Source organism: Lotus japonicus, chromosome 5 (assembly GCF_012489685.1).
Source record: "Lotus japonicus ecotype B-129 chromosome 5, LjGifu_v1.2".
Classification (NCBI taxonomy): Eukaryota; Viridiplantae; Streptophyta; class Magnoliopsida; order Fabales; family Fabaceae; genus Lotus; species Lotus japonicus.
In genome coordinates, this window is record NC_080045.1 from 64,493,917 (window position 1) to 64,506,532 (window position 12,616).

At 39.2% G+C, this 12,616-nt stretch overlaps 1 protein-coding gene across 1 annotated transcript; it reads left to right on the forward strand.

Moving 5' to 3' along the window:
- Nucleotides 1-10,115: 10,115 nt before the first annotated feature.
- On the forward strand, nt 10,116-11,570 carry LOC130716677 (probable carbohydrate esterase At4g34215). Its single transcript, XM_057566680.1, has 2 exons — nt 10,116-10,771; nt 11,126-11,570. The coding sequence occupies exons 1-2, from the start codon at nt 10,193-10,195 to the stop codon at nt 11,318-11,320; spliced, it is 774 nt and encodes a 257-aa protein (XP_057422663.1). The 5' UTR covers nt 10,116-10,192; the 3' UTR covers nt 11,321-11,570.
- Nucleotides 11,571-12,616: the final 1,046 nt, after the last annotated feature.

Here is a 12,616-nt window from a genome sequence, read left to right on the forward strand (position 1 = left end):
TAAAAGCAGAACCATCACAAAAGCCTCGCTGCTGCATAATGGGACCTATTAAAAAGCTTGAATGCACACCAACGGTTCAGCATACCATTCGAACAGAGAGTAGGAAAATCCAGTAGACTTCACTGATAGCCACTGCCAAGATCTCCACTTTATCAAATCTACAGTAGCTGGAATGTTCATCGTGCCACCTCTGAAAACCACCTCATTCCGTAACAGCCAAATTGTCCACACTGTTGCCAGCCAAACAACAAGCATACCAATGGATTGCTTTCCATTACATCCAAAGTGAAACTGAAGAATATGACCTCGAACATCCCTAGGCAACACAGTGAAAACTCCAAACCACTTATACACCTCAAGCCAGACATCCATAGAAACAGAACACGCAAACAGCAGATGCGTAACCGATTCCACTTCACCTTGGCAGAACTTGCAAACTGTCATAGCCGGATCCACAACTACCTGACGCTTTATCAGATTATCATAGGTTGGCAACCTGCCCAACAAACATCTCCACGCAAACGCTTTCACAGTGGAAGGAGCTACGGTTCTCCAAATGGTGGCAAAAATAGGATCTGTATCCGCCAGTGTTGGTGCCTGCAAAAAAGAGTAAGCTGAGTTAACTGTATAGGTGCCACCCGGAAGCCACAACCACTTGTCTTCAACCCCTTCTGACAAGCACACCCCACTCAAATCCTTCATCATCAACTCAAGCCAACCCAACTCCCTCCCAACTAATGCCCTCCGCCATGAAAGTTTCCAAGTCCACACCCCGTGATTCCACCCCCCACACTCTAAAATACAACACCTTTTCTCCTTAGACAGATTAAAAAGCCTGTAGTATCTGTCCCGAAGAGTACCCATTCCTATCCAATCTTCCGTCCAGAATTTGGTGGCATCACCCCCCGAATCTGTTTTTGAACCCCCTCCTCAAACCATTCCACAATCCCAACCCTGCAAGCCTCCTGAACACCACTCCACCAAGCTGATTCCTTGATTCTCAACTCGTTATTATACTTAGCATGAACCACCCGACACCAGAGATTTCCAGTTTCAGTTCTCAATCTCCACATCCATTTCCCTAACAAGGCTTTATTAAAATTCTGTACATCTCTAATACCCAAGCCACCCACCTCCTTTGGCTTACAAACATCTGCCACTTTACCCAAGCTATCTTCTTCTCCCCCTCACTGCCACCCCACAGAAAAGACCGCATAAGCCGAGTACAAGCCGACACCACACATACAGGCATTTTGTAAAAGGACAAGAAAAATAGTGGTAAAGCTGAGAGAACGCTCTGAATGAGACAAATTCTCCCCCCGAAAGAAATAGATTTCCGACGCCAAACTGCTAGCCTATCCTTCAACTTCTTCATCACTGGTTCCCACATTTTCCGACAACTCGGCCTACCTCCCACAGGAATACCCAAATAAACAAATGGAACAGACATTACTTTGCAATTCAGATAAGAAGCGAAATGTTGTGTAACCCCCTGCTCAATTGCAATTGCTGCCAATTTACTTTTGTGGAAATTAACTTTCAACCCAGAAATCAGTTCAAAACACCTTAAAACACATTTCAAAACCACCAAATTCTGAATTGTAGCACCCCCAATAAATATTGTATCATCAGCAAACTGTAGCAGTGAAACCTCAATACCACTCTCATCACCCACGACATACCCATTGAACTTCCCCAACTTTACAGCATTCAAAAACAGTCCATTTAACCCCTCTGCAACAATCAGAAACAGGAAAGGAGCAAGGGGATCACCTTGTCTGAGACCCTTTTCCATGTAGAATTCTCCAGTTGGACTACCATTCACTAAGACCGAAACAGAAGCTGATCGAAGGCATCCCAGTATCCAGCTTATCCATTTACCACAGAACCCCATCCTATTCATCATATACTCTAAGAAATCCCATTCAACGGAGTCATATGCTTTCTCGTAATCAACTTTGAATACAATTGTCGGACGCTTCCTTAGTTTCGCCTCATGCACAATTTCATTCAACACCACCACACTGTCTAACATATTCTGACCTCCAATAAAAGCAAACTGTCGCTCATCAATCAACTTTGCAAGAACAACTTTTAACCTTGTTGCTAACAGCTTTGACACCACCTTATACACACACCCAATCAAAGAAATGGCCTAAATTCGCTAAGATTTTGTGGCGAATTTACCTTTGGAATGAGGACGATGAAGGAAGCATTACTTCCTTTTGGCCACACACCCCGCTTCCAAAAATCCAACACCACTCTAGAGAAATCACCCTCAATCACATGCCAGAATTTCTGCAAGAACTTGAAATTAAATCAGTCGGGACCCGGGCTTTTATCCCCTCCACACTCCCAAACTGCACCTTTGATTTCCTCAAAGCTGAAAGGTGCGATCAGATCTGAATTGTCCTCAGCCGAAACTGTCTTGAACTGAACCCCATCAAGCTTCGGACGCACATCATGTACATAACTGAACTTCCTCTCAAAAAACTCATGAACCGCCAATTTTACCTTTGCTGGTTCCTCCTCCCACACTCCATCAACCACCAATCCGACAATGGAATTTGACCGCCTCTTCCAATTTATTGTGTGATGAAAGAAGGCAGAGTTTTGATCGCCCTCAGCTATTGTTGAAAGATTTTTTACCACTCTACGTTTGAATCTCTCAAGATTCAATTGTAGTATAGTAAAGGGTTTTGTCGTATCCACAGAGAGGTGTAATACTTATGTCGTTCAATAGTTGACAAACTTAAATGATGGATTCTTAAGAGATTGATTGGTTATACATGAGACTAAATGAAAAGCAAATAAACTAACAGAGAAACAACAGGTATGAGGAATTGTTGGGATGAGATTTCATTGAATGACCTCTGTGGCTTCTTGTGATTCAAATACAACCAAGTCTATGCTTATGACTCATCTACACCAGTTCAACCCTACATCATCGATGTCTCGCATGAGTGGATAACAATAACTCTCTAATCCTAAACATTGATGTCTCACATGATTAAGAAAGATAGTTATCATGAAGCTTAGGTGTTTAAGTGACTAACAAACATAACTCTATGTCTAGCAATTAGGATTATTAGGTGAATAACTCTAGTTCGGACTCTAAGCGATATAGCTCTCGCTCTCACGCCGAATCAAGCATATATGTTCTAAGTGCGCAAACTAAAACATAACATGAAGATCAAGAGAGAATCACTAACTCATAAACAAAGAACATGATTTATATCAAGGAGAATCAAATAGAAAACATAAGTATCAATCAATTACATCAAACCCCAACAAAAGAGAGATTAGCTATCCATTTTCATGGATAACTTTACAAATAGAGAAGAAGAATGAGAAGAACCGAAACCGTCGTGATGTCTCGCCGACGAATCCGATGTCCAAGCCTCTTCTCTAGCCTCCTAAGCCTCTCTCCATGTTTCTCTTGTGTTTCCTTTCTGTTTGGGTTCTGTTCTGATCCTCCAAAATCGAGTTCCCCTGGTTGAAACTGAAGAAAAATCCTTTTATAATGATTTCTGCATCTGTGCAGAGTGCTGGGCACCCCTTTATGGGCGCTGGGCGCCCAGTTACTTCAAGGTTGGGTTTCTGGAACCGCCATAGGCGCTGGGCGGCCACTGACAAGCGCTGGGCACCTTGATGATCCAAAAATTCTTCAAGTCTCATGAAAATATACATTTTTCCTTGAGAACTTAGACCCTACATCAAAATTTGAGAATATAATCAATCATAAAACACATTTGAGCTTAATTCTCAATCAAATAACAAATTCCAATCAAGATGAGGAGAACTAATAAGGATTTCTCATGAATCACTTAAGATAAGTGCCTAAAATGAATTCAAATATACGTAAAAATGGCACTTATCAACTCCCCCCAACTTAGCACTTTGTTTGTCCTCAAACAAAAGGTAAAGACTTTAATCAAACAAGCATGACTAAAACTTTTTCAAAGCTCAATTTGCAAGATCTCACAAAGATTGAATCAATGATCCAAAAGAGAAACATGATGCCCACAAGAGAATGCATAACATTAATACAACTACTTATTCAACCTGGAACTCAATAGACATACAATCAATTACTCTTGATCAGGGAATCACTCAATCAAGCCAAGATATAGCATGTAAATCAGGCAAGGTCTGTGTTTCACTCATATGGATCACTGAATCACAGAAGTCAAGATTGTTACCTGTCTCTTCAATCATCAAAGTCACATGTGCAATCAAGGATCACTAAGGACTTTTAAAGGTTGTAACGAGGCTAGGCTTCAAAGAGTTTGGTTTTTCAAGATATGCAAAGAAACTCAACAAGGAAAGAGAGCAATCACACTTCACTTCACTCCTCTCAACTTGCTTTAAACCAACTCTCATTCACCATTTTCAATTCAACTCAACCCTTTGTTTTTAATCAATCTCTTCTTTATTCTCTTTTTGTTCTTTTTTCTTTCTTTCTCTTTTTGCATTTTTTTTTTCTTTGGAAGCATGCACATATTTGACAATATTTACAAAGAGATTGGATTCAAATCACATAAAAACTTTAGCACAAAAGCCTTCTCCCCCCAACTTGCAAACAACCCACACTAAGAATGCTCTCTTTGCTTATTAAGCTTAGGAAAGTCATTGTTTTTCTTTTAGGCTTAAGGGTCATAATCATGAACAACACACAAATCTTCAAATTTCAGGCTCAAAGGGGTAACAAATGGATTTTAATTGGCATAGGTAGGCTATTTGGCTAAGTAGCTATATATACAGAACAAAACATGCCTTGATCCTTTCCTAGAAATTCCATGCAACCAATGTTTGTAAGAGACTCAAACAAAGTTAATCATATAATTCAGTGATGTTCTCTCAACTCACAGTGTATAGGAACACTCCCTCACAGGCTAAAAAGTTTCAAATAACCCTGATTTTCAAGTAATTTTCATGTTATGCTTCAAGAATTCCAAGTAAATCATGCAAGTATTGAAACAGTCAGAGAATCATGGAAATCCGAGACACAAGTGCTATATATAAAACTATACTATTAAAAAGACACTAAAAACAAAGTGAAAAGGACTCCCTCATGATGTGAATGCTTTGAACCCAAGCTCTCTACTTATATCCTTGATCTCTCTCTCCCTCCATGAGAATTGGACTGTCCTCAGGCCAAATTGTATGATTCTTTTGTTAATCTGCCTTACAGTCACTGGAAAAACATATTAGAGTTCAAGGGATAAATGAGAAAATAAAAGAATTGAAACAATTCCAACCCTAGTCCATATGAAAATAGACTTAAAGAGCTTACCAGAGAGTGGTCATTTGCTCAAATTCGATAAGAAATGAAGAAGAGTGGATTGCTGATAAGGGGTGGCGTTGAGCAGCCTCTGAAGACCGCTGAGCGGTCCGCATCAGAGTTGCAGACCGCTGGGCGCTATCAGATGGGTGCCCGGCGCCCTGTGCAGTGTAAAAGCTCAAGAAAACTAAAAAACCACAACTGGATTGGTCTAATTTTGAGTTTTACACTTCCCGGTCACGCCAATTGATTTACACACATTCATATATCATTACAAACATGTTCATGCCTTAAAATTCAAAAATCAAGCACAGTTTATCAAAGATTCACAATGCAAGGCTTCAAAGACAAGTTTTTATGCTTTTTTTGAAACTCAATAGGCCATATTTTTATGTATTCACTTCTAGCACATTCCGCTTGGTCCAAACACATTCAAATACCCTATGGAACTTGTACATACCTAAAAATTAGCAATTGAAGCACATTTAGCACAAAAGTCATTCTAGATTCCATTAAGAGTCAAATTTCATGATTTCAAAACTCAACAACTTATCTTTTTCATTTCTCAAATTCCTTGCATTCTAGGCCTCATAATCACTCATTCATGCCATTTAAAACTTGTGGAGAGCCTTAGAGCACACAATTGAAGCTTATCTTCTCATGACACTCTATAATCCATAAAAGAGCAAATTGACCTTCATTTTTGAAATTTCATCACATCATCAAAGGGTTCACTACAAAACTATTCTTAAACTTGAGAAACAACATTGATTCATACATGAGATGGTTCATAAGCATTTGGAAGCACGTTTTTACAGTTTATGCAGAAAATGGCTAGGAGAGACTAGTTTTTCATCCGAAACTCACAACCACAAACCCAAAATTTTGAAAAACACTCAAGTCATACACACCAACCATCCATATGCATACTAAATCAAAGTTTGGACTTGTTACAAGTCTCAATTGCAGATTTTGAAAAGAAATTTCACATGATCCAAATTTCAATCAGTTTTCATGCATTTTCACAAGTCAATCCCTCAAATTCCAAATTCATCACTTTCATTGCTTCCAAAACCTTTAAACACACTCAATATATCTATCAAAACTTGTGAAGCACCTTAAAGCACAAATTTAATCTAAGCTTCACAAAATCACTACCCTAGTTCTAAAAATACATGAAAACACATAAATATAACAAAAGCAATAAAAACACTGGGTTGCCTCCCAGGAAGCGCTCGTTTAACGTCATTAGCTTGACGCAAACACAATCATGGTGACCACAAACAAGGGTTATAATATAACCCCTTCCTCTTCTTAGGCCGTTTGACTTGGATTTCATCTAATTTCCTATAAAAAGCTTTCCAAGCCAGCAAAAGTTCTTTATTTTTCTTCATTTTCTCAACCCAAACCAATTCACATACACTCAACTCACATGCCAAGATATTTACATGCATATGAATGAATGCGAATTTACAATTCTTTGAAGAATCGGATTCAGCCAGCTCATCAAACCTATCACCAAATACAACGTCTATATGCTCAACATTAAGAATTTCATCATTGTGTTGGTGATGTGATATACTATCAAATTCTTCAAAGCTTACCTCATCCTCTTCACGTTTTACCTTTGGAGAGCTTGAAGGAATCGGTAAGTGGTGAAGGGTTGGATCTGTTTCTTCTTTTTTTGGTTTTTCTTCTTCTTCGTCACTTTCTTTCACTTGTGCTTCAACCATTGCTCTTCCATGTTCATATACCATATTAGCTAGACTTCCCAATTGATTCTCCAAGTTCTTGATGGAAGTCTCAGTATTCCTTTGATGAATCATGGTCAATTGCATGAATTGCACCCATGTATCCTCAAGCTTAGAAATCATATCCTCTTCAGGAGCATAGTATGTCTGAGATGATTGAAACATTTTAAGAAGGTAGTGATTCAGAAGCTTCTCGTTGTTTCTCGTCTTGAACTAGCTAACTAACACAAGAGATTAGTAACAACAAGGAAAAACAAACTGAAAACAAGAACTATACATTATATTCACAATCATTCGAGAATGAAAACTATTGCAATGCAATTAGTATTGGCACACCTCCCCGGCAACGGCGCCAATTTGTTGAAAGATTTTTTACCACTCTACGTTTGAATCTCTCAAGATTCAATTGTAGTATAGTAAAGGGTTTTGTCGTATCCACAGAGAGGTGTAATACTTATGTCGTACAATAGTTGACAAACTTAAATGATGGATTCTTAAGAGATTGATTGGTTATACATGAGACTAAATGAAAAGCAAATAAACTAACAGAGAAACAACAGGTATGAGGAATTGTTGGGATGAGATTTCATTGAATGACCTCTGTGCCTTCTTGTGATTCAAATACAACCAAGTCTATGCTTATGACTCATCTACACCAGTTCAACCCTACATCATCGATGTCTCGCATGAGTGGATAACAATAACTCTCTAATCCTAAACATTGATGTCTCACGTGATTAAGAAAGATAGTTATCATGAAGCTTAGGTGTTTAAGTGACTAACAAACATAACTCTATGTCTAGCAATTAGGATTATTAGGTGAATAACTCTAGTTCGGACTCTAAGCGATATAGCTCTCGCTCTCACGCCGAATCAAGCATATATGTTCTAAGTGCGCAAACTAAAACATAACATGAAGATCAAGAGAGAATCACTAACTCATAAACAAAGAACATGATTTATATCAAGGAGAATCAAATAGAAAACATAAGTATCAATCAATTACATCAAACCCCAACAAAAGAGAGATTAGCTATCCATTTTCATGGATAACTTTACAAATAGAGAAGAAGAATGAGAAGAACCGAAACCGTCGTGATGTCTCGCCGCCGAATCCGATGTCCAAGCCTCTTCTCTAGCCTCCTAAGCCTCTCTCCATGTTTCTCTTGTGTTTCCCTTCTGTTTGGGTTCTGTTCTGATCCTCCAAAATCGAGTTCCCCTGGTTGAAACTGAAGAAAAATCCTTTTATAATGATTTCTGCATCTGTGCAGAGTGCTGGGCGCCCCTTTATGGGCGCTGGGCGCCCAGTTACTTCAAGGTTGGGTTTCTGGAACCGCCATAGGCGCTGGGCGGCCACTGACAAGCGCTGGGCACCTTGATGATCCAAAAATTCTTCAAGTCTCATGAAAATATACATTTTTCCTTGAGAACTTAGACCCTACATCAAAATTTGAGAATATAATCAATCATAAAACACATTTGAGCTTAATTCTCAATCAAATAACAAATTCCAATCAAGATGAGGAGAACTAATAAGGATTTCTCATGAATCACTTAAGATAAGTGCCTAAAATGAATTCAAATATACGTAAAAATGGCACTTATCAGCTATCCATTTGGACCTCGCCTTCTGACATAACAATGATTCATGAAGACGAAGAATCGCCCAAAAATCATTAAACAACGCCTTTCGCAAGTCTACTTCAGCTTGGTCAAGGCCCACCTCCTCCTCCTTTAAGTCCAGGTTATTAATTTGAGTAACAACCACCTCCCTCCTGCTTCTCAGATCACCGAATACCTCCCTATTCCACTCTTTTAGTACGCTTCTTAGGCCCTTCAGCTTCTCCTTCACCATAAACGCACCCCACCCTTTCACCTTCATATCCTTCCACGAATTCTCCACAAGTGCTGGTAGTCGGTGGTCCCCCAACCAACAATTGAGAACTCGAAAGGGCTTGGGTCCCCAATCTTGGAAGGTTTGCCTCAGGAGCACCGGACAATGATCAGACACGTCACGGTTCAGCACAAGTTGGGAACAATTTGGCCAGAAGGTACCCCACTCATTGGACACCAAGACCCTATCAAGTCTGCTTTGAGCCTGGTTATTCGGTCTATGCCAAGTGAATTTTCTACCTGCTAAAGGAATGTCTAATACATTTTTTTTTCTTGAAACTCAACCCTAAAGATGAACAAACATTTCTAAATTCATGTAGCTACCCATTTAGCCCATATCCTCTAGTCAGCCCTTTCGGTCCAAAAGGAATGAATAAAGCCCAAATGGTTGAATGATTTTATCTAGTGGGCTTTTTTTATGTTTAATGAAATGGAAACTTTGACAAAAAAAAAAGTATGTCTAGAATATTTCTTGATTGAGGACCACTAGGTTAGCATCCATTGATTGTAAGAGTGGAATAAAGGTGTCATGCAAACCCTAAATTATCTATCAGAAAATTGAGCTCACTCCTCAATTTCTTGTTCTTTTCTTTTATTGAATTTATATGGTACAAGTTATTGGTAATGTAGGTTTGAGACTATCATATTGGTGCTTTCATTTTCACTCATGGCTCAAGTTAATGTTTTTGTTTCTGATGAGCATCTGACGCGATCGATGTTAAGCTTGTTGCCCTAACTCAGCGCCAAGATGACTTTTAGTCTCACATTGATTTTCATCACTTTACTGTCACCTTGGTGCTCATCGGCCTTATGGATAGGATGTAACAACTTTCCATTCAACAAAACTCTCATTCCTCCTCATCCTTCGCTTGGATATTCCTCATCTTCTTCCCTTTTCACCCCATGTTTTTTCTAATACCCAAAACCTTAACCCAAACACTCATTCCACCTTCAAACCACCCAAAGCTGCAGCTACCCACGTTTGATGGAATTGATCATGAGTTTTTATGCAAGCATGACTAGGTTTTCCAATAAAACTAAGAGTTTTTCCATGGAATCTCGAGATTTTTCTATAGAATGTCTTATAATTAAGAGCGGCGACAAGAAGTAAATTATAAAACAAATTTGGTGGCATATCATTTATTGCTTTAATTAACAACTCTTTTTCGTACCAAAAAAATATAACAACTCAACTACTCAAGCACAATGACCCAACAGCACGTAAACTCATAGGAATCCTCTTGTCTGTTGGGAAGTGGAAGCCATGGAAACAGCCACACATGCAGATCCAAACGAGCATCCACCCAAAACCAAACGACAGATCTTCATTCTCTCCGGCCAAAGCAACATGGCCGGACGAGGCGGCGTGATTAAGAACCCCCACCACCACCCAAACAAGCGCTGGGACGGCGTCGTTCCACCGGAGTGCCACCCTGACCCTTCCATCCTCCGCCTCAGCGCCGCCCTCCGATGGGAGCCAGCTCACGAGCCTCTCCACACCGACATCGACACTAAGAAAGTCTGCGGCGTGGGTCCCGGCATGTGCTTCGCCAACGCGGTGCGGCGGCGCGTGGGCGGCGAGTTCGGCCTTGTCCCGTGTGCCGTGGGTGGCACCCCCATGAAGGAGTGGGCGCGTGGGGAGGAGTTGTATGAAAACATGGTGAAGAGAGCCAAATTCAGCGTGACCGGCGACCACGGTGGCGAGATCAAAGCATTGCTGTGGTTCCAGGGAGAGAGTGACACTTCCAGTGAGCATGATGCAGAGGCTTACAAGGTCAACATGGAAACGCTCATCCACAATGTTCGTCAAGACCTCAATCTTCCATCTCTTCCCATCATTCAGGTTTGGAAAATTACTTTTTTTTTTTCCAATTTTGTTAGTGTATTTAATTACTTTCGCAATTTCAAGTAGGGATGAAGTGAATGCGGAATATTAGTGTAGTAACCATCGAACAAGTTAGTTTGTCTCAGAAAGAAGGAAACACATCGCGAGTTCACTTATTGTGTTAAATGTCGATCAAATTAATCTTTATGATCAGATAAAATGTCGGTTAAGTTTATCTTTATATAAACTATTATGAACAATTAGAGACCATGATGATATGATATTTCCCTTTTATAAGGAGTTAAGGATTAACTTTAGGACGAAATTGAGCATTCGCTCGTTCACTCTTGTAGTCTTGTCTATGCAATGCAGGTTGCAATAGCCTCAGGGTTTGAGTACATGGAGAAAGTGAGGGAAGCACAAAAAGGGATTGAACTTCCAAATGTGATTTGCGTGGATGCAAAGGGATTTCAGTTGAAGGAAGATAATCTTCATCTTACCTTGGAGGCTCAAGTTAAGTTGGGTCACATGCTGGCTGAGGCCTATCTTACCCATTTTGTTGCATGAACTATTTGGAAAAGGTCTCCTATTTCAAAGCCACGCTTTCAATGTTTCATTCTGATTTTAAACATTGTTTGGAAGTTCAATCCAAACTGGTTTGTACTGTGTATGTGTATGTAGCATCACTTATTATGGGTTGGCTAAGTGAACCATGAGATTATTTAACTCTACTCTAATAGGCCAACATTATTATTTATAAATAAATTGTTAAATAAAATATAAAAAATCATTTCAAACGTAATTGGTCTATCAAAAATCATAATTTTTTAATCCAAACTTTTGCATTGTCATTTAGACAATCTCACTTAATAATGTTTTGTTTTTGGTCTCCATCATTTACTGCTAACTTGAATTGAAATTGAAGTGTGGGTCATTACTAGGAGGGGTGTAATTAATTTTGAGTTTGTGATGAACCTTCCTTCTTGCCAAAGTCACGGATAAGAACCCTCCAAAGTTACTCCAATACTCCTCTAAAATATTCAAGGAAATCATAATGCCCACCCAAGCTTGTACAATGTAAAAACAATTTTACATTTTTACTTTTAGTGTGGCTTGCACCCACCTTCAAAAGTGATTAATACCCCTCCATTTGTTAGATGAGTGATACGTAGATGGGGACCCAACCGATCAGATCAAGCTGTATTTTCCTGAACCGAATCTAGCCACCATTACTCACTTGATCACTCACCAGACCAACTTGTCCTGTACCAAAATTCAAAATTGACTAAACAAAGCGGCAGATACAACAGGCCCATAGCAAATTAGCAATGACTTGAATGGGCCACCAACCAAACACCATCTGTTCTATTTGCCTAATTGGATGTTTGGTAATGAAAAATATTTTCTCAGGCCTAAAACCAAACTATATCTTAATAGAATAAGAAGAGGAGTAAGAGATAAAAAGACATGATTAGTATTGATATAGTGGATGCTTGGATTTACAATAAAAAAATTCACAATGAGCAGCCATACAAATTTATGACTCATGTTTTGACTCAATGTGATTTTGCTTACACTTATTCAAACATACACATAGAAGAGAAAGTGGATCTGAATTCATAAAATCTGGTTTGGTAATGGATGGTGATGGTGATTGCTAATGAAGACAGCAAATCCACTTTTTGGCCCCTTGTTTTGTATTGAACTATTGATGTGCTTCGCTATCTAACAAGAGTGCGTGGATTTCCTACCAACACCAAGGGCCAAAGGCTGCGTGCGCACCTTTATTTTCAACTTTTATTATAGTAATAGTAATATATAATAATTTCTCAATTGAATTCTAAGATTTTCAAACCATTTTAT

What these genes read in the sequence shown, in the direction of transcription:
- LOC130716677 (XM_057566680.1), top strand. Translation starts at nt 10,193, where the DNA reads ATGGAAACAGCCACACATGCAGATCCAAACGAGCATCCACCCAAAACC. An exon ending in CATCTCTTCCCATCATTCAG is followed by an intron (nt 10,772 to 11,125) that starts GTTTGGAAAATT and finishes TATGCAATGCAG; the next exon opens with GTTGCAATAGCCTCAGGGTT.